The sequence below is a fragment of the Chiroxiphia lanceolata genome, chromosome 12, assembly GCF_009829145.1.
Source record: "Chiroxiphia lanceolata isolate bChiLan1 chromosome 12, bChiLan1.pri, whole genome shotgun sequence".
Lineage (NCBI taxonomy): Eukaryota > Metazoa > Chordata > Aves > Passeriformes > Pipridae > Chiroxiphia > Chiroxiphia lanceolata.
The window spans coordinates 13596111-13623232 of NC_045648.1; the positions used below are offsets into that span (position 1 = coordinate 13596111).

Below are 27122 nucleotides of genomic sequence, written 5' to 3' on the forward strand. Positions count from 1 at the left end.
ATGCAGGCAGCAGTCCTTGTCTTTGTTGGGCTTTATTCCTATAGAGGAAGGCTATGAAGTGGACCAAGTGTGGTGAAAGCTGCTGTGTTAACGAACAATTCACACCAAGTGCATGTCACCTTAATCAAAACTCTGTAAGAGCCAGCTCCTCCTCTTCACCACTGAATTTATAAACAAAACGAAAGGCAAATTCCACCATTAAGTTTTCCCACATTTATGAATTAACTTGATAGCATTTTAATTAGACAAGATTACGAGCATCTCACAACAGACTAGTTAATGGCTTGTTAATTAGGAATTGCAAGGCACGATTTCTGACCTGCTAAACAAGATCCTTGAGCTCAAATTAAAAGGACTTGTTCTCTCATTGAATGGATTGCTAGGCCTCATGCAGAGGCCCTAATGAAACAGCCATAATAGAGAACAAGGCTTGCCTTCCACCACAATCACTGTTCCCTTTGTGCCTTTTCTAAATCACTAACAAGGAATTAACACACTCCAACATGCACGCTCATCAGACCCTTATTCTTCATGCTACTATGACCCCGATTTGAATGTAAAATATTCTGCTAAAAGAAACAAAAAACAAAAACACAAAACCCACACCTGTTAGTTTCTTCAACTAACTTGATTAAAACACTAACTTTTTTTTTTTTTTGGTAATAGGGAAGGGAATGTGAACTTGTTTTTACAGTCAAACATCAGAATATTCAGGTTGTGAAATTTAATGATGAGAGATGGTATCTTTTGTAATCAAAGCACCTACCACATAGTGAAGACTACAGAAAAAACATAAAACTGCATATCATTCATGCATTACCCATTTTTGCTTTCTGTTTAAAAGTTTATGGAATCATAAAGCATCAGTACAACTCAGAAGACTTAGCAAGCACTGTTTTCCTTTGGCAATGCTGTTTTTACTCACATTTTCAAATGAGGTTCCTAACTAAAACAAGAGGGCAATACGTGAACATAAATGTATAAGGAAAAAAGTTACACATGAGAAGATTTGAGCAAGATAAAATCTATTTACGTCAGATATATCTGATACCATTTTTAACCTTTATTAGGGTCAGAAACAGGGTGTGGAGAGTGGAGTGGGGAAAGACAAGCTGAAAGGAATAATGAAAGCAATACATTCATACAAAATATTTACATTAATACATAATAATCCAGAGCCTTTGAAGTTCAGCACTTTTTTCTACAAAATGAGACAAAAGAGCTTTTTATGTTCTGATGCAAACTTCTGGTACTACACAATCATGTTACCAAATTAAAAATGCATGCAGATCATCTGCATTTTGAATCCCATCACCGTAATTACACCTCTTAAACAGCCTTCTCTACTCTCTCTGTGTGGATTTCTTCACTAATGTGAAAGGATGCATAACAGCATTACATTAAATAAAGCAAATATCACAAGACAGTCAGGAAAGATGAAAAAAAAGGGTAGTTGAGAAAGTAAGTTCAAATAAATCAGAGGTTTCTGCTTGGTTGGTTGCTTTTGTTTGAAGTTAGTTTTGTTTTTTAAACCAAGACAAGCTACAATCTCGTTTCACAGAATACAACCTTTGGATAAGCAAGCAAGTAAAGCAGATATTGCAAACCGATTTTGCAGAAAACATTCCAGAAGATACCTCCTTTCACTACTGTGCAAGAGTATTTCCTGCACAAAACCACACTTCCCTGAGGACAGTTCTGCAGTTTTCTTTGAAGTTACCTGGTCTCTGCTCTCTACAATTATCCAGATAACTTATCTAGTGTGACTTTATTCATATGAGCTTTAAGAGGGGATTGCAAGCACAATACCTCAGTGACTGAAAGAGTAGGGGGTAATTTCCCACACCTCTTGTCCTCATTATCTTTTAAAACTCTTTCCTTCCTTCCTTCCGACAAAATTCTCTTGTGTCCTGAAATATCCCACTTGCAAAAGCAAAGGCAGCTATTCCTGCATCAGTATTAGAGTAATTAAGCTGTCCTTCCTGTCCTCTGCTTAGCAGATGGCAGGCTGGTATTCCACACAGAGCTGAGCATCTGCAGTCCTGTCCTTCAATAAACCACTTACTGAATAGAAATGGAAACAGAAATCACTCCTAGAAAACAGAGCTGCATGGTAGCTTACTTTAAGCACCTAACAATTTTTCAAGTAATTTATCAATCGCTTCTGCTTTTGAAAAATGGTTGTTTCCTATCAACTTAGATATATCTTAAAGCAATTATGTAATACTAAGGGATTTTATAGTGTCTAGTTACTCTTTTTATTCCAGCTACTCATTCCCTTTCATACAGGAATTTGTATATAATTTCAGAGACTGGGATAAACCATTCATGGCTATTCAGCACATTTTAGTGCTTGATTATACTTTTCTCATTACAGAAGACCAAGGGTAAAAGGAGAGTGGATTTTACCACTTGGCCAATATTCATTCTAATAGAAGGTAGGTAAGACAAAGTATCAACTATTCTACTCTAAAATACATGAAAGTTGATAAAGTCACAAGAATTTGGGGACCTAGACAAAAGAGAAATCTGTGGTGAAAAGTTCAGCTCTGTAAGCCTCCAGGACTCTGCTGTATGCTCTGTTCTTCCCTGCCAAGCACACACAGAAGAGAGTGGTCTGCTGAGGACAGAGGGAAATCCAGATAGCAGTATGGAAGCCCTAGGTTTTAAAGTCCACTTCTAACTTCAGAATCTGCTCACTGGAGCCATCAGACAAGGGTGAGTTGGAAGAACACTCAGTCCCACAAAATGAGATGATGAGGCAAAGGCATTTTTCCCCAGACATTACTGTTGGTTACAATACACATGTATGTGCTGCTGTGCTCTGATGCAGCCCTGGATACGAACCATTCAAATCTGATAGTCTTTGCAAGGACATTAAATTCTTCTTGTCACACACAAATCATTAGATAGTATTTAAACCCAGCTGCTTACCTTCTGCTTTCATGTAATGCACCGAGTATGCAATCACTTTGTCCGAGTTATACAGCGGCCTCTCCCACGCCAGCAGGATTGCTGAGCTTGACATGGTTTCAGCATGGACATTGTAAGGTGCACTGGGCCTGTCTTCTGACATAACTACAGTAAGTCTGGCCCTTGAGAGAATAGACCCCTGGCTATTCTCAGCCATGCACTGGTAAATGGCATCGTCTTCAGGAATGATCTGGTTAATCACCAATTTACTGGATCCAAAAAGAAGAAAAAGGTAGAAAAAAAAGCTCACATCTTGGATACACTTAGCTCTACACAATTCAACAACAGTTAAGTTTGCCTCTGCTTCCTGAGTTTAGGGCCACAAACTCTTCTATTAGAAATGGACGCCCAGCTGTGAAATTTAGCGGTTTGAAGTGTTCCTCAAAACCAGCTGTGTTTCTGTTTATGCCTGAAAAGCCAGGCATAGTGAAAACCAGCCTGCACATCTATCGCGTCCCTGCAAAACACAGAACCTTAAACTACTCACTCTACATAAGTAGTAGCAATATTCTGCTACACTCTGTACATCTAAAGTAACTTTGTGGTGAAACTCTTCAGTTCATCCTGCCCACCCACACTGCCTGGTATTGCAATAATCACATAAGCTTTACTGATTTTAGGGGTTGACTAATCTGCATTCCTTCTGCCAAGGAAATGCCCTTGACTTCATTTAATGTCTGATTTCAGGTTTACTTGAGTTGTATCTTGATTGGTTACATTTAGTTACTGGAATTTCATCTTTTGGTAGCACAGCTCTCATACAGCAATTACAGTCTTACCTGTTGTACATTTTTATTCTACCATTGGAGTGTATTCTCCTTCCATTCTTTAACCATGAAATTTTAGGGGCAGGATTTCCTTCTGCCTGGCAAGCAAAACGAGCAGTACCAGCTCTAGGCCTTGTTAAGCTTTCTGGCCATTCCACGAATGAAGGTGGAGCTACAGATAAGGAACAAGGAGAAAAAATAATTTTAAAAAATTGAGCCCCAAAAATGCAAGGATAGTCATAATAATAATCAATTTTCTACACACAAACCTCTCTCCTCAGGCCTCTCAAATAAACATACACCCATGCAAAAAGCACCTTCCTTATAAACAAAGTACATTTGTTTAAGGATACAGACTATCTGCACAGATAGTGATATTTCTACACATTTTTATTTATGCATTTATCCATAGAAACAAATCAAACTTCAGCCTATGACATACTGTTCTTGAAGTATAGATATATATTACATATTTCTACTTGACTGCAGGATCCTTTTCTGTGTTGAAAGCCTGTCTTCCCAGAGCAAACATTGCACCTGGGTATCTCCAAGTGCCAGTTCATGACTCAGACGCCGAGTATCTGACACTTCTCATCTAAGTCAACAGACAGAAGAAGGCAGCCACAGTTCTGTGATCTGTTTAATCTCTGCAGTCTTTCCTTGCGTGATGTTTCGCATAAAATGTGAGCCCAGTATGTAGCAGAGCTCAAAAACACAGACACAGGCTGTTAAAACACACCGATAATCGAGGCAGCTTACCCAGCACGGTGAGAGTTGCCATTGCTACCGTGAAGTTCCGAGTGCCTGGAATGGTGGCCCGACAGACGTACACACCTGCGTGCTGCCCCTTCACATCAGAGATCATGAGGTTCCCATTGCCAAGGACACGGGTATTGAACACATCAATGGACTTATGGTCTATTTGGGAAAGCAGCAGAAGTGGGTCACCAGGCTGTTCAAAGTATCTAAATATCTTCCCTAAATAGGGTCATCTAGGCAGTAATAGCATAGGTTAGAGTTTAAAAGTCAAAAGAAGCAAAGGAAATCACAGATGAACTTTCAGAGGTTTTGATTTTGCATTTACTTTGCTCTTCACTCCAGTTATCTGACCATTCAGATGGTTGGGCCTCACCACTTCATAAGTGGTTTATATCTGAAATTCATCACAGCTAAAAAACTAATGCCATTTTCCCAATTAGACTCCTCAATTGCCTTGCACTATGATTCAGTTCATCACTACCAACATCCACATCATCTTTACAAACAGTGATCATCCATCTCTGAATTATGCTGTGGATAAAATCAGTATGTTTGATTACAATGTATTTTCTTCTATTTTCACAGGAAATGCTCTATGACTATTAGGGAAACTTTTTTCTTGCTTGTTTGTCTATAAGAGCCACTGAATCAAACAGGAAAGATACATTTATTTCTCACACTTTTAGAAATAAAAATGGAGGAAAACTTTTCATGATATGTTTCTACACATACAGTCCTGACTTTCGCATTTAGGTACATGCCAGAATAAAAACAAGGTAGTTTTCATGAAAAAAATACAATGCACTGCTGAATGTTATTATTCTTACTGCATCCCTCTTCTCCCCTTCTCCCCCTTCCAGACTATTCTGGGTTTGGCTGCACCTACTCATAGTCCAAGTGGTCCATTAACACAAGGTCCAAACCTCATTCACGTAGTGCTTCTAAGAAGAAGAGTGGGAGAAACATTTACAGGACTGTTTCATAGGATGCAACCACCCCAACATGCCCTAACTCACCACTGATCCTACTCCAGTCACAGATCCCTGGAGGTCACCACCCTCCCTGTCACTGTGCCCACCCTGGCTGGGTCAGTGAAGGACTGACAGCAGAAACAGAGTCTAAAGCCTCAGAAAATCTCAGGGCTTCTTAAAAGCAGCACAGAAGCACGGAACTAAAAGTGTTTCACTTATCCTACCCTAACCTACTATATGAAGCCTCAGAACAGTAACCTAATTGCTCAAATCCTTTCTTTCCAGTTTTACTTCCTCTCCAAAGGCTGAAGGTTGCATGCTGTAGTTTTGAGACCCACCTAATCGGCTCCATGAGATGATTGGCTTTGGATTCCCTGTGGCTACACACTCCAGTATGACAGTTTGATGAAGAGATGCTGTAATGTTTTGAGGACCAGCTATTATGGATGGCTTGTGAAAAGGCTTCAAGTCAGAGGCTTTGCAGGAGGGGAAAAAAAGAACAACAAGTGAGAACAACTTAAAAAAATTCCAATTAAATATGAAATAAAACTTTTTTTAAGGATGCTGAAACTTAAATTTAAACCAAAATCTTATTCAGTAATTGTGGAAACCTACACTGAACAATATTTTAGCCACGAGATACAAGGAGGCAAAACTATTATTTGGACAAGTGGTTCAGAGAACACTTACAGCTCTTTCAAGCATCTTAAGAGTTTTTGCTGCAACATAAAAAAAGAACATGATGACATCCAAAAACCCTCAGGTGGTGAGTACCTGGGATAACACTCAGCACTGCCTCGGTGCTTTTACGTCTGTTGGCTGTTGTTGTGGCAACACATCGGTAATTCCCAGCATCCCTCTGTTCCACACCATAGATCTGAAGAACTCCTGTAGGCAGAGCCGTTATCCTGTCATAGAAACCAAAAACAGAAACGTAGATCAACGTTCAGCCAGTGAACATCATCATGGAATTAACTGCTTGATTTACAAACAGCCATTGCTACACTGACCTGGGAACAGCAGCCTGCAGACTCAGAAACATTCCCGACCCATGACTCACTCCCCTGCATTTCTGAACTGCAGGCGAAATTCCCCCCAGCACCACGACAAGAGCAGAGGAATTTACTTTCAAGAAGCAGATTTTTCTCACCCTCAGAAGGAACCATTCCAACCTTCTTTAGCCAGCTACTACATTCCTATTATTCAGACTGGCTGATTTTTTACAGCAGGTTCTGATACAGGGGCATGATAGTGTATGGTTCCCAGAAACCCATCTATGGTTTCAATTTTTATTTTCTCTTTTCACCTTCCTTTGCATGGCAGGTATCTTAGACATGTTCAATAAAAGTTACATGTCAAAAAGGATGGGAGTCACTTCAAGGAATAGAAACTGGACAGGGAAAGAATCTAGCAGGGAGCAGGCTGTATGCTTGAATTAATCAGCTTAAAAGAAGTCCTCCAGCACAGAATTTCCCTGGAATCAACTGTTTTAACTCAGTTTTCTGCACATATAATTCTTTATTGTCCCTCCAAAGAAAAATAGGTTCAGCATCAATTCTTCAGTGAAAGCAATCTTGCTAGTTCAAAGCACCCCCAAAGCCAAAGTTCACCTATTCCATTTCCCACCGCAATTCCCATTCCTGAGGATGCAAATTTCATACAAAATTCACCAGTAGGAATTCAAAGGTGACTGATTACTGTGTAAACAATAGCAGGTGACTCTAGTCTGCACTCACAGCACCTATTCAAAATTAATTAGCAACCTAATTATTACCAGCTATTTTAATAGTTGACATACTATATACATGGAAACTTGCTTATGTAGTGGCACTGCAAGTATTCAGATTTTCTTCTCGTAGCAGGGTCAAAATTATAGCAAAAAATAAATTACACTGTAAAACATGCAACTCTCCATACCTGTCCATGACTAAAGGTAAAGTTGTTCGATTCACTTCCCATGTCACAGTGGCAGGAGGGTTTGCTGTTATTTTACAGGCAAATCGAGCTACTCCACCCTCTTGGACCTCAGTTGAAAGTGGCTGGACTTCAAATGCAGAAATGGCTAAAAATAAGAGAACATAAAAGTTAATGGGCTGAAGTGAGAACAAATTCCCGATTAAATCAAACTCCAGTTCATAGATCAACTTATAAAAATACCCAGAAATACTTCAATAGCCCTTTTTTTTCCTGTATGCAAAAAAAGGTGGATCTAACTACCTTGTCAACTTTGGTCAACAGCATGTTTTCATTGGTTGAAGGCTTTCTTAAAATAACTTTGCTTTAAGCTAATTCAGTAAAAAATGAAATAGAATTAAGCATACAAATTGACTGGCATGCAGCTGGAAACTGTATCAATTATCAAACTAACAAATTTCAAGTCAATTCAACTAGTTTGGGACTGGCCCTGTTACGCTGAAAAAAAAAATAAAAACTGACTGCAATAGAAAATTTCTGAAACAACATTTGGTTCCTGACAGTCAGATTTCAGTCCCTTAACAATACTCGCTTTAGTAAAAGCATCTGCAGAGTTGTACGAGTTCATGTGTGGTAAGAAAAAGAAATCAAAACCCCATAAAGGTCTCAAAATGAATTTAAATATGCAAGAACACTTTTATCCCAAGAGCCCGAGCAGTCACCACGCAGATGCCTGATGCACAGAGCAGCAATGTGATTTTGAGCATTTACAACTTAAGGAGTTCAAAAAATCGAGCCAACTGAAGTGGCAGATCAATAAATAACCTCCAGCCAACAGACAGTCAGGAAAGCCATCAGTAGTTGAATTTCTTTACTCAAAAAATAAAAGCCAAAGGGAAAGGAATACAAAACCCCCTAATTAATTGCTTATTTACTGCCACTTACAACACAGCTAATGGAAAGCACAACTCTTCAGAAGGAACTCCTTCTGGATAACAACACAAGTAATTTCACACACATTTCTACCCCCTGTAACTGCAGAGGGAACAATCTCTGTAAACTCAGTGGTAGTTATTTGGTTTTTTTTTTTTTAAAAAATCAGATTTTAAATAAATTCCCACTCCTGTATAAATTATACAGACACATAATTTAATAAACCAACACTAAGTTACCCATCTTTTAATATTCAAGCTTTGTATTTAAATAATTTCTCTATTGTACTTGTTTATAATTGATATGTTTTTTTTCATTCTATTTACTCTAACACATTCTCAGTAATGCCCTTCTGCATAGATGGCACAGTCAGTACTGATGCACACCAGGCTCCTCCCTGCCATTTTCACACTCCTGTACAGCATCCCTAGATTAGTACTGGAGTGTGAAGGAAATGCAAACTCACCTGGTTGCTCTCCTCTCCACAGGCAAATTAACTCCTAACATGGGCCTAACCACATAACTTCAAGATTCCTGTTACTGGTATGCCTATTTCACTTCCCAGGTCTGAATAAATCTACTTTTTGCACTGCATTCCTGGAGTTGCACCAGCACTGCAGGAATGAGTGTCCCCAGTCATACCAGCAGAGTGAAAGTGTTGCAGCTTTGTGAACAGACCTCCCAAAGACTGTGATTAACAAGACAACAGAACCACCTTGTACAGCAAAATCACCTGAAAGCAGTTGGAGCCACGTGAATGCAAAACACCGTGACCACTGGTAAACAGGTCTGGCACCACAAATGTGGTTCACACACCCAGAATGAAAGCAGAGATGCTCCTGGTACTCATTTTATGACCAACCCCACGATTCTGGCAGCAGGTCTCCACAACCCCACACACACTGTTCACCTTCCCCACAGACAGAACTGGCCTCTCTCACCAGCAGAATTTAACCCAGTTCCCCACGTTCCACTATTTGTTCTTTCTTTCCCTTTTGGGCAGTACCAAATTCAAGAATAAGCACATTAAAACCCCCACAACTTGCATAAAGATGTCACAATAGAAGTCTTACATTAAGAGCCTGTCGGGGGAGACACAAAAGCAGTTCTCCCTTTAAACAGATTTTATTTTGAGAGCAAAAGGAATTATCAGAACTAAAAAAGAGAAATAAGAGGTCCTTGCCTACCTGCAAAAGCTCAGCTTCACAGAACAGACTCAGTACAAGTCAAATGACCTGCACGTACACCAGGTTGTTCCCATGACTCTAAACCTTCTGCATTTGTTTTATGCTGAATTTGTTGCAATCCAACTCTCCTGTAGTCTTCCACCACGGAACAGAGGCGGAGGGGAAAAAAAAAAGGAGGAGGAAAAAAAGGCATCCAGGCTTGTCTTTCTTAACCCCTGCCCTCCTTCTCTGTCTTAATTTCTCCCTACACAGACAATATGTGTTCACCTGGAGTCAAAATAGAATTTCCCTAGTGCTGTTCTTAACAGATTTTCTAACAGAAAATACAGTGCTTTGCATTCTTCGTGTATTTACTGAAAGTATGATGCAGCAACCTAGACAAGTCTGCTCACATTTCAAAATAAAGTCTCTAGGAATGTAATAAAGGCATAGATTATAAGAACAACCCAAACCAGTGCAACATGAGTTTCAGAGCCATCCTGTAGCACAGCTGCACCACCACTAGCATAAAAAAGGATCATTTTAACAAGACAGAAAGGTAATCACACAGTCTTACTGAAGCAAAGCTCCTACACACCTTTAGAAGTTTCATCTCCATTGGAACCAAAAAAATAGCATCCAGAATTTCCTTATATTGGTATGATTATTTAAAGGGACAGAGTGAGACAACAAAACCACAATATTTGGTTTTCATTTATGTATATACAAAGAATGATTTATTTCCATGCGTCCGGTACATTACAGCTGAAGATTAAAGACAGAAGTGAGACTCCCAAGAACAACAAAGGAAACTGAGGGCAATTAGTATTTCACAGAACACAAAATGTCATCATGATAGCAGGCAAGAACAGGTTCAGCTACAGAATTTAGAAAGTCTCGTGAAAGTTGTTAATTGAAGTTGATATGTAATGAACATTTTTCCACCTCAGCAGGAACAATGTATTTCCTCTGAAAATTCATCTTTAAAGACAGCAAAACTCAGAACTACAAAGAACTGCATAAAATCTTCAGGAAAACTTATTAATGTCACTAAATACAGTTTTAGAACCGAAAAATCCCCACTTACCTCTCATCTAAATTTATACACTGTCTATCAGCTTAGCTCAATACTTGCTCCTTCTGTATCTTGTTTCTTTATGCAAACCTCTGGTTTCTTCTTAATTCTGATTTTATTTGTTCCAGTAAAATCTGTTTTTACAAGTCTATTGCTGTCTCGTGAAACCTGACCTCTTTGTAACGGCTTGTTTTCATGGCAAGTGCTGATTCCAGCTCAGAACCCCAAGAACAAGTCATTAAAGCAGTGCTGTTAAGAGGCCAGAGCTCTATAAAATGGATAAGAAACAAAATCTCAAGAGACATACGTTGTTCCCAAAAACAACCCTGCAAAATGCAATAAATGTAAGTGCCTTTTTATTTGAGTTTTCCTCCCCTCTTCTGCAGTCTATTTAATCATTTTGTTCCTGGATTTATAGCCAAAAGAAAACGATTCAATGCTACTCTGAGAAGCTGATGCTGCCACCCTTTTTAACCTGCAAGATACCAAATGCTGCCTGCAGAACCAGAAAACAATATTTAGAAACTGTATCTATTTTATAAATTCCTGCAATGTATGTGATGGGAAAGTGTGTTTGTATAGTTACTTTTGAGTATGAATGTCTTTGCAGGACAGAACTGTGTGGTTTATGCCATCAATGTTATCTATGCAGAGAGAAATCAGATTTCAGTTCTGGTAGGAGTTCCCTTGTTTACCATTGAGAAAAATATCCACAGGTTCAAAACCCAAATGCTTTCTTGCTGTGACACACTGATTAAGTATTAGAGAAGCACTGCTGATGACTCCTGCACCATATACTGGGATTGAACACTATCTTGCATGCCTGTAAAAACTTCCTCTGTACCTAAACAGGTTTACACAGATTTAAGGTACAAAAGAGTAAAACTTAAGAAGCTCATTCCTCACACCTTTTGCTTGCTTGTTTAAATGCAGCAGCAGTCCTTCACTCACTTTAATTTTTAAAAAGAAGAAACAAAACACACTCCCATTTCACTCACTCCTGAACCAAAGTCCTGAAGTTTGCTGCCACACAAATCTGGTGACTTGTTCCCTTAAACTCTGCACTTTCTACTCACACACTTCATGTCATTCAGTGATTTTCTGAATGAGCTTTCTTAAAAGGCAAAAGAAAGTCCAACAACCTACATGTTTATTACTGTTCCTGTTTGCTAGCTGGCACTAGCCCGAAACTGTACTACAACTGTAAAATAAAGAAAGGATGGAAGATAAAACTCCTGAACTGAAACAGTAGCACAGTTTTCAACGAATCAGAATGCAGCAAATATTGAGAAACTCGGCAGCACACGACAGTGACCACTTAATGTTTCTCAAGAGATAATGGCCACTCAAAGGGATGAACTGCTCAGCTGGAAAGAACAAAAGTGCATAATGCCATTTGTAGAAGGTATGTGTTAATGCTACTGAGAATTTCACAATAGCCCTAACCCTTCAGGTGGAAACCAAGAATCTTTCCGTTTTTTTAAACTCTGAGGTGAAGAGGTTTCACTTGAGAAGGATAAACTTGTATATTAAAGAGAATGTCTGGCTTTTTCCAAAGAAATGGATTTCAGGGCAGCACATGACAACTTTTCCTTCTTGATCTAATTTTTGTGATGCTCTCTCTCTGAAAGAGTTTTGGTGCCAAAGTCAATTTGCACATATTTTCTTGGAGTTTTGTGCAATTTCTCAGTTCTTGCAGGAGCGAGGCTTAAATCAGATTATAAAAGAAGTTGTGCTGTGCCTTTTGGCTATATAGACACACATTTCCAATTATTTTTACTCAAATGGCACACTTTGGTCTAGATCTGGATTGGGAATAACCTTTATATGAGTATACACTGACAGATCCAGACCCATCACTGCTCCCCTCATTTCTGAACAATGACTCGGAGTACACAGAGCTGGAGCTGCCATCAAGTGATCTAATGGATGAATCTCTCCTGAGTTTCCCAGCAGATGTTAGTAAAATTCTACTTAGTACATACAGTTCAGAGGTGAATGTCACACTAATAGAGAAATATGGGTAAAGATTTTCATAACTCTGAGTGAAAAGGCATTACTGTGAAAGGGCATTCTGTATGTGTTACCACAAGCACAGTGATTTTTTTTACACTCACCCTTAAAAGTTTTATCAAGTGTTGTTTGACCTAGAATTACTACTTTTAAAATGTGAGGCATAAAAACGTGAGATTTCAGAAGAAAACAGAACCTCACCTGTAAGGAAAGATTAAAAGAGCTGGGACCCGATTAGCTCCAGGAAAAGGAACTGAAAAGAGAAGTGATGGTCTCACAAATATACAAAGAAGATAGTAGAGAGAACAGGGGGTGATTACAGTCATTAATCAGCAAGAGCAGAAAAAGCAGGAAGAGGTTTTAGCTCCAGCTCGGTAAGATCAGGTGAGGTTGCTAAATGGAAATGTGTTGGCATGGAGTAGGCAAACAAGGGAGGCATCTGCATCTGCAAAGACTTTATCTCACTCATTGTCTGCACAGACCTTTTCCTCCTCTAATGGCTATTATTTAAGGCAAACAACTGAGTTTGAGATGGAAGGGAGTTCCATCTGTAAGAGGAAGTGATATCATCCAGAACACATTTGGCCCTTTCAGGCACAAAGGAAAAGTGTCAGTTCATGATGACTGTAATAAAAGACTGTAATTCAAACACCATACTGGTAATGGCAATCCTGTAAATTACCAGAGATTTAACTCTTCTGATAAATTGGAAATGTAGCTTTTTTGCTAAAATCAGCTGTTATTTTTAATTTCTGCCAGAATGGTTGGGAAAATAACCTTAACTAAAATACACTTTTTCTAGAACCTTACATTTTAAAGAGATATTCTGGACTTGCATATTTTTGTGCTACTATTGCTTAAAACTTTAGTTTCATATATTTAGTTTTAATCAAGAACCATAGATAGATACAGTGCTGAAAGTCCGACACTTAAACTTAATTGGAAGAAAATTAGGGGGGGGGGGGTCCCCAAAAAAATCAGAAGCATCACGAAGTAAACAAATAAATCATATAGGCTGCTTACTTCACTGCCAAGATGTTAAGAACTCAATGAAAATTGTAGAGAGTGCTGTATCAGGTGCTTAACTTATTGCACTAGAATTTTTAAAGTGTCTTTTTCTTTCTCTGTATTAATCCCTGGCAGTAAAGGCTACCACACATTGACATGTTAATGAGCTGCAATAGCCTAACAAAAAGCAACTGATAGCAATGAAACAGCTGAACAACCATCCTCTCCTTCTCCCCAAAATACAAAAACAGGGAGGGGACTGTGGTGTTCATAAAATCATCCCAGGCCTTTTCTCAGACATAACTTGAGGCTCTCAAGGTGTTGGTCCTTCTCACTTGCACGCTGAGGAACACCTGTACTACAAAAGGGAGGAGAATAATGACCAGTGCTGTTCCAGCTCCTCATGCTGCACACCTCAGAGCCCTTGCAGGAGAGAAGAGCAGAATACTGCACATTACCCTTATCTAATACACAAGGAAGTCTTAATTACAGGCTGAATCTCTAACCCCAGAACTCACAGATTTTAATGTCCTTGAACTGACCTGGGCCCAACCACACTTTCACTCTCAGAAAGACCTGTAACTCCCAACTGCCTTTCCTTACATTTCAAACAAGCTTTTCCAGACAATTGCACTTCCAAAGACAGCACACATTTTAAAGGATTATTGAACCAGTTCACCACAATTTTAAAACCCATACACGTGTGTGGGTGTATATGTTGTAACTGCAACAGTCAAGAGAAACCACAATCTCTAAGCCATCCCACTTCACCTCACTGATACCTTGGGAAAAGCTTTGCTAGAATGGCACCTTGCACCCTCTAATCCCAAATTAAGCTAAATCCTTTTAATGTGCAACAAGGAGATTGCTGCTATTAATCCCTGGATTTTAATGAGGTACTAACACAAAACTGTTAAACACGACTTTAAAAATCGGTATTCGCTTGAATTGCCTGGAAATGTGGCGATCCCTGTTAAAGGGCATTCATTTTACCTTTCTGTTTTGTTTCCCAGCTTCATATTTTAGCTTGAATTCCTGTCTTTCCTTTGTTCTATTAAGCTGGTTACTAAGAGCTCACTCTTAGAAAGAAGACAGGATACAGACCTAAGATTACATGACAGAAACACACTAGTTTGCCACTAGGATGACAATTTTCCAGTATGAAAAAGAAAATAGTTTTCCTGGAAAACCTAGAGATTGCACTTAAAAAGGGAGGGCAGGGGAATGCCACCTAATTCAGATATTATGTAACAGAAGAGAAATATCTGAAGGAAGAAAGAAAGAAAAACAAAAGAGATGGAATCTAACAGCAGTGTTAAATACAGAAAAGGACTCCTCAAACCACAGCATCCTGTCAGTTTAGAAGCCCTTATAGCCAGGTGTAGAGTTTTTATTATAAACATTGCTACAAAGCAGGTCTTGGTTGTCACATAAATTAGTCTTTTTATGCTAATTTTACACTACACAGAAATATTTCAGTGCTATTCAGATTCTTTGTTAATATTTTTCTCCAGAAACCTGTGAATATGAAGGTCAGTAGCAAGCAGAGAGCATTTCACAAGAAAAAAACCCCATGTATTTACAGAACAACTATTGTGCTGGCAGGATGAAAATTCTACAGAAAAATCTAAGTGCACATTTAGCTCTAAATATATCCTGCCAATACCTCAGAAAAATCAGGTGGTTTTCCTCAAGAAGAGTTTTGAAAAACACCTCTATAGTCACTCCAAGTGGCAGTGAAACGTCCACAAAAGAAATGTTTATGCCTTGACTTACTGAAATCAAATCTGAGGAAGAAATTCCTTCCCTTTAGAAGCAAAGTAAAAGGCTTGAGTTTAAATTTATCAAAAATCTTTCTACAAAAAGTTCTAGTTCAAGACAAAAATGTAAATGTGGGTAATGTAACAAGTCATGTTTCATTTAGTCTACACCGAAATGAAAAATAGTCATAGAAACAATGATAATGATAATTTTTTAATAAAGTCTCTCTAGATTGTTCAGCAACAGAGAACAAACACCTGCTATGATTACTGGAAAGAGATTTATCCTATCACCATGCTTTTTGTGAAACATTCCACTGTGTATTTTCACAGACATTTCTTCAGTTAAACATATTCCCAGGATAAATGTAATACACCAATTTTCTCTTCCCAAAGTGAAAAGATAAAAGAAATGTTCCACTGTGACTTTACCACTATGAAGAAATTCTTAGATTGTGACAGCATGAACACCATAGCAGCAGTTTTGAAGATGATAGTTCAGAATTGCACTGAAAAAGGAGCCCAGACTCAGACTGTTACAATTAAATAATGGGGAGGTTAAACGAGACTGAAACTGCCACATTGATTTGACACTATTATCAATAATTGATATGGGACCCCTTTTAATCTCTCTATCCCACAGATTTTTCTTCACCATTTGCCATGTAGAATCTCCTTGCAGGCATTTTAACATTCTAAGGCAGGTGGATCAGAGTTACAGTTTGTACAGAACACGATCATATTCAACAGTGATGGTTCTGACGCTCTGGAAATCCCTGCAGAGTGGGAAATCACAGAGCTGCAGTTTTATGAGCCACTACCTTAGCACTACAACTTGGATCTGGCTTTTTTTTTCCCCAAGCCAAAGGACAGATTTCATCAAAGCACGATGACATTTTGGGAGCTCCTGGCACAGCTTATTGGCAAACGTGCACTTCAGAGTCACAAATCTGGAGAGTATGAAAGCCAGACATCCAAGGCTGCTGACACATATTTCTTCATTTTTTCCAACCTGTTGACCAGTAGGAGTGTTAGCCTTGACAAGCTTTGAATCAAGGCCTTACCTTAGAGAGAAAGAGACCCTTAATTGAGAAAATACTGTGCCTTCTCAATTTTCTAGATTATGTGTGCATTACACCAGAACTCAGGCATGTGTTGCTTTGTTGAGATCAGAAGAAGGAATGAAAAAAGATTGGAATGAGAGTCGTTCCAGTTTGGTTTACTAATCTTTACCCCAAAAAATTCTTATGTGAGTGCCAAGTATGCCAACATTTAGCTGAAAACACAAACCTAAACAATAAAAAACAAACAAACAAAAAAAAAAAAATCAAAAAGGTGCAAATATTGCAAAAAGCTAACAAGATTAGAAACCCCATTTCTGCACTGTGAAAGACACAAGCTCAGAGAATGAGCCAGGTTTGGCCATGAAATTTGACATTTCCTATAGACAAAACTGGTCCTTCACACCATGTGCTCCTCACGTTTCGGTTCCCAGAACAGTACTGGCAGCTGTAGCTGAGGAACAAATCTTTCTGAGGCAAAATCCTTTCAAAATCACATTCTGAATTTTGGAGGGACCAGCAAATGCTCTTTGGACATGGGGGTAATTACAGAAAGCTTTCACTGATAAATACCAAGAAGATCCCAGATGAGGTAATGAGTGAGGATTTGGGCCATCTGCCCTTTCTGCTGTTCTCAATTCATTACTTCTGCTCTGGACAAATCTCCTCCAGGACCCTGATGCTCAGCTGAAGGATGAGCTCCTTTGCAGAGCTTACTGCAGTTTGCCTCCAACAAACTGCCAGGCAACTCCACCTGGGAACTGTTCTGCTAAAACTTCTCAACACCTTACTGCAAACACATGTACTCCTGGCCCGTTTAGTTCTGCCACCAAATTAAACAATGAGAGGGAAATGCAATAAAGAAGGTAATGGAAAAATGAAGAAACAATGGTAGGTTCTGATTTTCCCTTCCTCTCTCATGTTCTTGCCAGCTTGCTGGCAGGTCTCTAAGAAGTGCAATGTTTGGACAATGATTTCCAAACTAAGATGCAGATCAGCAGGAATTACCCTCCAGTCTCTGATAAGAAGGGAGAAAGGAAAATAAGTCATTAGTCTCAAACCCCATACTTACAAAATACAATGCAAAACTATTTCTTTGTTCATTAAAATCTTTGCATAGCAATATCCATAATTTCCTCTCCTCCACCCAAAAAAAGGCATTTGCCCATTCACAAACTAGCCACTACTTTCCTGGTACTGAAGAATGCTGTAATCTAAAGGCAATGAAATGGAGAAGCAAAGAGGTCAACAGCCTGAGCACCCTTGAACAAAAGTTCCCTTGGAGATGTCAGCTGCAATCTCATTTGTTTCCTCTAACACTTTCAGGTCCCCCTGCTCCTTTCTTTAAAGCTCCTAATTCAGTGGCTGACAAATGATCATTTAAAAAATCTCTGTACAGGAATAACCAAGTCCAAATATGTCCACTGAAGCTCTCCACCATTTGGGCTGGGACTAGATTCTGTAAAAGCCTTCATGGCCACCCACAGACACAGTTTTCACCAGCTTCTCAAAGTTAAGACCAGTTTGAAGCTTCATGTATAGTATTTTCTCTTCCTGAAAACTTCAATTAGACTATTCTGGACTAGGTTTTTAGGGAAATGTACTTATTTATTCTTTCTTTCCTGCAGTATATCCTTTTATTCCTTCATTCTTATAGTATCCTCAGAAAGTATGAAATTATATCATCTTCTCCACATACAGAATGGAAGTTATTGTGAGCAAGTTTCTGATCTATTCTAGTGCAGAAAATCAAGAGAAGAGGACTTAAATGGATGCATGTTGAAGACAGCTGACAGGAAAGGAGAAGAAACTTAAGAAAAATACCCCAACATCCCAACACCACTCACCACCCCCAAAACTGACAGGAGCCTTTTCCTTGTCCTGATTTTGCCAAATTTGGTCTTGTTTCCATTAAAAATAAAACAAAACTTTCTTCCCCTCTTGCAAGAGCTCTTTAGAAATGCAAGGTCAGGAGACAGGGTCTCAAAGACAGAGAATCATCTTTGGCTGCTCTGGACCAAAAAAAAAAAAAAAGGAAGAATTAAAAAAAGAAAAAAATTAGGCACGTGGTTCTGGAACAGCTTCCCTTTGGTGAGGCAGTTTTGGAAATGCACCCCTTCCTGCACATATGGACATCGCTGGAGGCAGAAGCCAACCCTACCACTGCCATTTATCTGTTGGCTCAGAGGCTTTCAGTCCTATAAATGTTTGTTTTCTGGGCACATCAAATAGCACAATAGACTCTCAACACTTAAAAATGTGGCTGGCTGTCTAAGCTTCCCTTCTTGGGCAAAACTGTGAATTCAAAATTATTATAATGAGCATCAGGAGTCTCTCTGACACTGATCAGTTTTTTCAAGGATGAAAGCAATCATTTCATCTCAGGATATATTGTACTTTATGAAAGATGCTCTTTCCTTTGGCTAAATGGGCAGTACATGTTCACTGTAAACTTTGCAAAGTGCAAACAGAAAGAGTACATGTCTGCTGTCAAGAAAAAAAACTCAAAACAGTTAAAGAAATTTGGCTCCTCAGAAGTCAATAAACATCCATCAAAAAGTTCTCTTAAATGCAAAACAGTAAGTACAACTTGACAAGGTGACTATCAGACTGTACTGTTGCCTCCTCACTTCTTTAAACCACTGGAACAGACACAGAGTTGGTTATCCATGACATATTAATGTGACAATAAATGGGATCCTGGGCAGCACCAATGTGCTACAGAAAATACCAGGAAGATCCTCACTGACAAAGTACCAACTCACGAGTGCCTTATTCTGCAGTATTTTACAGTTTGTTCTCCTGCCCATCAGGTGCTCATAGAGCTACACCAAGATGAGGATCCAGAATTGCAATGTAAGGGCATGCATCAGAATTCCCTATCTGTGAAGGGAGAAAGGACAGGATAATACACCCAGGTCTTTCTATTTTACTTTGGTCAAAGCAGGTAATGATATTCCAGCAATGCCACTTTCTACCTCTTGCAGCTGGATACAAGCTATTCACATGACCACACATAATGCCTTACTACACCTCAATCATTTAATAAGAGCCAAAAACTATACCACTACCACCCCTCCCAATGAAGTCAGACATACATATCACCTCGGGAGTTATCATTAGCACTGTCTTAAAGGAACTAAAAGATTGAGGCTTAGAAAATATGTGGTTCTATATATTCAACAGTTTATTGATGGTGTAACTGCCATACCCTACTGAACCATGTAAACAACCATGAGAGATTTGATCTTTTCACTTCTGAAGGCATCCCAGCTGGGGTTTTCCCTTCTCAGTCTATCTATCATCCAGGCAACAGTGTGTGGCCACAGAAGGCACAATAAATGCTAATGCACTTATCAAGGAATTCCCCTCTGCTCTTCTGCAGACAAGAAGCGTAGGAAATAGGAGAGAAAAGGCACACAGTAAGCCACATTAACCAGCTTCAAAGCTGTTCTACTTGTGTGGCTGCCTGCATTCAGGAGAAAGAACACACCACTTTCTCCCTTGCAAGGCCTGCTTTCCTTCAGCAGTTTGCCAAGTGATTGCCTTCTAGTATCTCTGCTTAATCCTACAGATGCCTTTCTTTGGAGTTGCTGCCATTCTGTGAAGAATTAGTTCTGCTTAATAGCCCAACTGTTGCATAGGGAACATCCAGCACAGTTTTGCACTTTACAACGTGAAGACAAGGATCAGAACACAAGCAGGATTTCACAACAAAAGATGTGTCCCTAACTATCCTAATCTGGCATTAAAAAAAGAAAAAAATAAAAAGAAAGAAAGAAAAAAAAAAAAGAACAGCCACACCAAAAAAACCCTCCCACACAAAGAAAAATAGAAATAGAAAATTAAAGATTTAAAGATTGACTGCTATGATTCCAAAGTTCCTCAAAGAACAACAAAAATGCAATAATCACTCAGTGCAACGCAGAAAAGACAATTTCAGCATTGAGCAACAAGAGCCTGCAGCACTGTAAGCATAAATCTGCCCCATTCTGACCAATGAATTTCATTGCAGATGCCAGCAGAAGGGTAAGACCTCTATTTATCAGTCATGTACCTCTAAAAATAAATAAACGCTATTCCTGGCTAAAATAAAACTAGCCCCTAAGTAGAATGCAAACCCCTCTCTTCACCTCACCCTGCCCAGCTCATCAATCAGGGGCAGCACCGCAGAGCACATCCCAGGACAGCAGAGGGGCCCCACACATTCCTCTGCCGCACCGCCCACCACTGAGCCTCCCCTCACATCTGGGGGAAGGCAGAGGAAGAGGTTCCATTTCATACAGTGGCAAACTGACACCGTGCTCCTATGAATGAGTGTAAGCTGATATGGCAGTGCTGGTCAGCCTTCAGACTGTCAGAAATGTTATCCTTGAGAGATACGAGCACTCTCCCCGTTTTTTGCTTACAGTGTTTCAGAATCAGCATCCCTCAGGATGAAAGACAATTTCACCGCAAAACGCTAAGGAGAGGGGCTGGGAATTCAAGCCCTTCAGCCTCTCCAAATGTCAACATTTCAGCATTCCCATGGGGAAAGGAAAGAAGAAATGCCTCCAGTCTCAAGGGCCAAATGCCTGCAGCTCATTACTGTGTCACCAAATGCCCCACCACTGCATTACACAGCCCAGAGATCTTGCCCCAAGAACAGTCTTTCTACAGAGGGGAGTAACTAACAGCTTGTCCTAAAGTTTGAGAACAGAAGGGAGAAAATCAGAAAGAAACTTCACAGAAAAAAAAACCAAGTACCAAAAGGCATTGTCAGTAACACCTACTTATTGAAGCTACTTAAATCCTCTAATCAGATGTTTATCTGAAAAATTCTGGAGGTAGGAGAGGGGGAAGAGTTTACAACTCTTCCAATTTTCACATAAAACAAATCAGAAGTGCGTATTGCCTACAGTGTTGTCAGAGTAGGTCACCTTGCTCTGACTACTGACTGCGTGGGTGGGAGGCAATTGTGGGATTGCTGGATTTCCAGTTTGCCCAGTGCAAGCAAACAGCCATATTCTTTCTCCCTAAGTAGGTAATACCTCTGGTTATTAGATTATCTGTATTTTCTAATACACAATGACTAACCTGTTTTTCCTTCTCATGATTTTTTGAAAAGCTCATTATTTATCTCCAATCCAAGGCCACCAGGGAGGCACTGAGGGAAGTATTATCTGTAGCACAGAGAAGCCAGTATCCCCATCTCAGACATCAGCTTGGGACAAGCAAGCTCTGAGAAAGGGGAGTGATCCCCAAGAAATGCAGCTGAAGGCATGGAAAGAACACCACCAGACCTCCAAGAAAGAGGCTGCCTATTCAACAGGTGTTTTATTTATCCCAGATTTCTGACACATATGTAGAGGTGGATAACAGAGAACAGTTAGCAAGGTTATATCATCTCAGAGTTCCTTCCTCTCTTGTGCTCTTTAGTTAAGCCATTCATTTATCCTGACAAATACAAAATTACCTCTTTTCCCTCAAAAAAGAGGGAGAGAAAGGAACACAACAGACCAAGCCTCACTGTATTTTCTTCTAAATTATGCACTTGAACTTCCATCAGTACAAGTATAACACCCTGGCCTGAAGCCAATCAGAAATCCCTCATAATGTGTCCAATAAGCCAAATCAAAACACTACATAGCTTATGAGAGTGGGGTAAAGAAACTTGAAGGTCGTATTTCATCTGCTGCAGCTCATCATGTTCATTCAAACAGAGGCAGGAGGTTAACTGGGGGGATCTGCTCTTTAATGCCTGTTATTTCCAGTGGAAGGAGCTAAGCAACAACATACTTTTCTCAGTACTTCATGAAGAGGACCAGCAAGAAAATCCTAATGCTAAGGAAACACAACCCAGCTGGAGGGCAGATGGACAGAGGAGCTGGGCAACACGATGAAGCTGAAACACAGGTCCCTAGTACAACTCAAAGTTGGTTTTTGGATGCATTAATTATAAAATTGAAGACATGACTCAAGTTTAACAAAGCATGGAAACACCTTCCTTGCTTTTTTTAAAAAAAGGGATTCTAAGCCAGCAGCCGAAAACAGAAAGACAGCTCTCCTGAGCATTTGGGAAATTCTGGGTTTGTACAACAAACTATTGTTCATCAGGTGAAAACAGGGACTAGAGAGAAAATACCAGGTTCTACCCTGAGCTTTACAGTTGCCTGTGTTGTCTGGAGGAAAGTAATTTACTAGTTTGATCCTGTAGAATTTATTCTCTTCTCAGTTTTCTCTTCGTATGGAACAGAGGTAACACACTAATCTTTTACTTACTCGGTGCTTTCCTGGGTTGCTGAAAACCATATATGAGAGGCAGTAGCAGCATTAGTACTCATATAACACACACATTAAAATAAAAAGTGAGATTGATAGAAATTAATATTCTTAACTCTCATATCACTAATCACAAAAATCTGTGGATTTTTTGGCAGAAAAATCGTGGGGTGGACAAATCATGGGGGGGGGGAACAAAAACCAAACCAAACCAAACAACCCTATTGCACTGATGGAATTGAAATCATCTGCCCCTCTACATCAGCACCACACCACTCTGATAAACTAAATCTCTCTCTGATTGAAGGCCGAATTAAAACAGAGCAATGCAGGAACTCTTCTGACCCAAAAGTAATCCACTCAATCATATAATACATCCCCTTCCTTTTAGTAAAATGAATAGCCCTCCATAGAACCTTTTTCTTCCTTGACAAGTCCTTGACAGAAGAATGTGAATCTGGACAGTTAAATGAATCAATCACCAGCTGCTAGTCTAGGGCCAAGATGGTGAGCCGAGGGGCCTGCCAGAGTTCACTGACCGCTGGTCAAAGCAGGACAAAGGCTTTGCCTCTATGAATAGTCTGCTTCTGGGATCCAAAGGTCACTGAGCTGCCTTGGAAACGGTCCCCTTTGGTTATTTAAAGTTCTCAGGCTATTCTGCCACAGATATTATTGTTTCAGGTGGTCACCATCTTTCCTCATCACAAGTTTGTGAAAGGCCAGGCAAACATTATTTAGATAAACCAGAGACAATGGTGAACACGGCAGCAACTAAATAGCAATGAAAGGGACAATTAAAATAAATACAAATAATGCTTTACCCTTTCTCGTAATTCCAGCTTCCAAACACGCCTGGGAAAAACATTCTCAGAGAAAGAAGGTTCCAGCACCCAAAGGTCCAGATCCCCAAGAAGACCCAGGTGCACACATTGTACTGAAGGCACAAGGTCTTGAATACTTCACTGCCTTTGAGATTCTTTACATAAATGTGCCAGGTAAAAAAAAAAAGGAGGAAAAAAAAAAGTATTGGGGCTTTTCTCTAGTCATGACTGTGGGGCTGTATTTCCAAAAAGCTGCACTATGGCTCAACATTAAGACCTGTAGCCCAACAAGTAGGTGGTACTCTAGGCTATGTGTAAATACTTGAGAGAACAGGCAGACTTGATGAAGGAGGAGGTGAAACCCACCGTTGCTAACACCTCCACAGTACTGGAGCCCACAGTCCTGCATGGCACCTCAAAAACCTTCTCCTGTACACCAGCAATAAACTCAATTTCATCTCAGTCAGGTCACAGAGAGAGTAAAGTTTGCACTGACAAACACCAGAGAATGTATAGATAAGCATATATGTGTATGTATATATGTATGTATATATATATATACAAAGAATATTACCTGAGGACTTTTATTCTCCAGTTGAAGGTATTGCTAAATACATGCTTAGACACCAGTCCATGTTTTGGTTGAATCAAAAAGTTCTGACAAACTTACTTGTCTTGTAAGTTGCCACAGGGCCCTCTGTTAACAAGGCTCTTTTCATGACACCTTGCCCATATAAACTCTAATACTTTGAAGCATCTTTATTACAGGGTTCTTTGTATTACATACATCCTTTGATAAGTGCAGCTAATCCCCAAACTTCCTCACTAACACAGCATTCAGTATGTGTGTCTCTTACATGTGTATACACACACAGTGTGAAAATCTCCAAACCCAAATGCTCAGAAGTTGGGAAACTGAAGAAACCAAGCTGTTTATGTAACTGATTTGCACTGTTTATATACATGCTTTAGGAAACAATACAACTGCACAATCACACTTCCCTCACTATTCACAGCACCAAATGAATGGTGCTCACATAATGAGCATCTATTCAATATTTTGTTTTCTCCTCTCTGTTCAGTGTGTGGCCTCATTCCTTGTTTATTACACTCTGTTAAGCACTGCCCTGAAAGCAGTTACCAACTTCCCTATGGCCTTTTCTGCAGGGCTCTGCACTACAGTTCTTCACTAGTGTTAATGCATCTACATTCAAACAACACCTTAAGATTACATTCTATTACTATTTTAATTTTACTGTTGAGTATGGACAAACAGTTGGATGGTAGACTGAAATATTCACTAAATCTATGTGTCCAGGACACTGATCCTTCACAATACTCCAGGTGTTGCAATCATGGACGGCTCCCCCAACTTGTTGCAGCTCCAACTGATCAAACCTCAAAACCTCCTATCAAACATTGAGACCATAATAAACCCATAATCACAGGCTTCCCATGAAAAGCAGGGACAGGCAGGCTCATGTCACGTACTGGAGAGGCTTTGGCTGAAGCAGCAATGTGTTTTTAATACTCTAAAGCATCCCTGACTAGGAGGGTATTCTTTGTCTTCCTGAAGTTCCCAAGGGAAGTGGGAACCTTCAAAACGGTTGACCCTCCTGGGTCAACCTTCCATGTCCTGCAAGATCAGCTGCTCTGATGGGCACACTCTCTTGAGTCAGTCTTTGCCAGACCTTTAGTCCTCTCCTACTCCCAACTTGTACCCATGGCCATCTCCAAGCAAAACCAATCCCAGGCCTCTCTCCACAAGATTTTCCTGAGCACCAGCCCCTTCCCACCAATGCACTTCTCTTACCCGCCCTGACCTCTAGACACATGAGACCGCTCACACCTCCACCTCGCCCTCTTCCCCTCCCAAACTTCCTCTCCAGGTAATTAGACCATTGTTTCCAGCTTTCCATGCCAGCTGGTTTCTCCGGGCAGTGTTAGATCACACTTCAGCTCCTCATTAATGCAGAACAGGAAAAAAAAAAGAAAGCAAGTCTACATCTGTCTAGAACTGCTTAGAGGGAAAGTCCAGCTCGGTGTTCACAAGCACAAACAGCACCTTCTGTGTCTCCAGCAAGTCGAGCTGAGTGAGGCCGTGCAGAACATGTGTCCAAAAAAAAAAAAAGTTTGAGATTTTTCCTCAGAATTATAGTCACAGCAACAACAAAAGCTACTGCCAGACACAAAGACCACTTCCCCAACAAATCCCATGTCTCTGTTCCCTAAGTAGATATTCCCATGCTGTCCTGGTGAAAAACAAAAATACAGAGAATACAATTTCATCTTGGATTTGTTCTAGGGAATAAATGAGTTTAGGACAAACAGTCCTGACAAAGTGTTTTGTACTAAAAAAATCTAAAAGTAAAGAAATGGATACTGACATGACAAATTTCTATCCAAAAGGTTAACATGTCAGAAACTTAACGACTACAGTTCTGCAATATAAATATTTAAGAGGAGAATGCCACCAGCCCCCTTAGAATAGAATCATCATTTGCACACACACACACACACACACACACAAAAAAAAAAAAAAAAGGCAGAAGAAAAGTCTAGCACTGGTATTTTTTTGGCAAGAATCACGATTAAAAGCATCAACAGGCTTCATCTCTACTATGCAAAAATAAGGTCTGGCAGTCAATTCTCTTTCTTGGGGCAGGTGGTTTTCCCATTGATACAACTCTGGGCTCTGCTATTCCTTCAGAAACAGCCTTGCTAAGAGGACTATAGCAAGGCCACAGTAACGATTCAAACCTATATCACCTTACCTAACACAAACATTTTGATTATTTTAAATCAAAGTAACACCTCAGTTCACACTGCTATTTGTTGAGATGATCAGAGCTAATCTACCAGTTAGTAGCTCTTCCTAGAAAGTCCCAAATCCACACTACTCCTGCCTATTTAACTTCGAGCCAGCACTAGCAAACCACTGGAGTTATTAAACTTCGTGTTTCACTGCAGTTTCTTTTTTAATAGCTTCGTGTTTATGTCATCAGTGGACTTTCATATCTAGTACACAACAAAAATCCCACAGGCTACTTACTACTAATGAAGGGTATTAAAGAAAATGTCAACATTATAAACATTCATCTAAACACAAAGCACAGATTTGGAATGTGCTTCATTCTCTCAGTGGGATCTGCTTCCAGTATCACCTCTGGTGCTCAAAGTGTATGTGGCTCTAAAAGAAAAGAAATACTATTTCTAAACTTAAGTGTAATAAAATTCTTAATGAAAAATGTTTATTCTGTTCTTAAAACTGACAATTTTGAATAAAGTCTCTGACCATAAAGGAGCCTAATATACTACCATGTGCTCCATAATGACACCTATTAGCAGATTAGATATGTTGCCTTCTATCCAGAGAGTTTCCTGCAGCTATTTTATGATAGATAATATATGGGTTCTTTTAACATGCATAGTTTTTATTATTTTGGTTTATTTATCTTAAATCTATGCAAACCCAGTAATTATATTGAGGGGCGAAGGGGGGATAAAGCCCTGTTTAGATTTCAGGGATTCACCATCTGAAAGCTTTTATTCTTCCACAGTGAAGGAAAGTTATGACCTTTGACATGTGGCCATGGTGCCAAAGAAACTGCTCATAAATGTGTGTCAGTAAAGAAGCAGA

The 27122-nt window shown here is 39.6% G+C and overlaps 1 protein-coding gene across 1 annotated transcript in view; it reads right to left on the minus strand.

Moving 5' to 3' along the window:
* PRTG (protogenin) overlaps nucleotides 1-27122 on the minus strand; it is a 78386-nt gene that overhangs the window by 39975 nt on the left and 11289 nt on the right. The window contains 6 exon segments of the mRNA XM_032700697.1: nucleotides 2935-3182; nucleotides 3753-3912; nucleotides 4500-4658; nucleotides 5809-5946; nucleotides 6245-6378; nucleotides 7388-7532. Coding sequence (XP_032556588.1) covers nucleotides 2935-3182; nucleotides 3753-3912; nucleotides 4500-4658; nucleotides 5809-5946; nucleotides 6245-6378; nucleotides 7388-7532 — 984 coding nt within the window.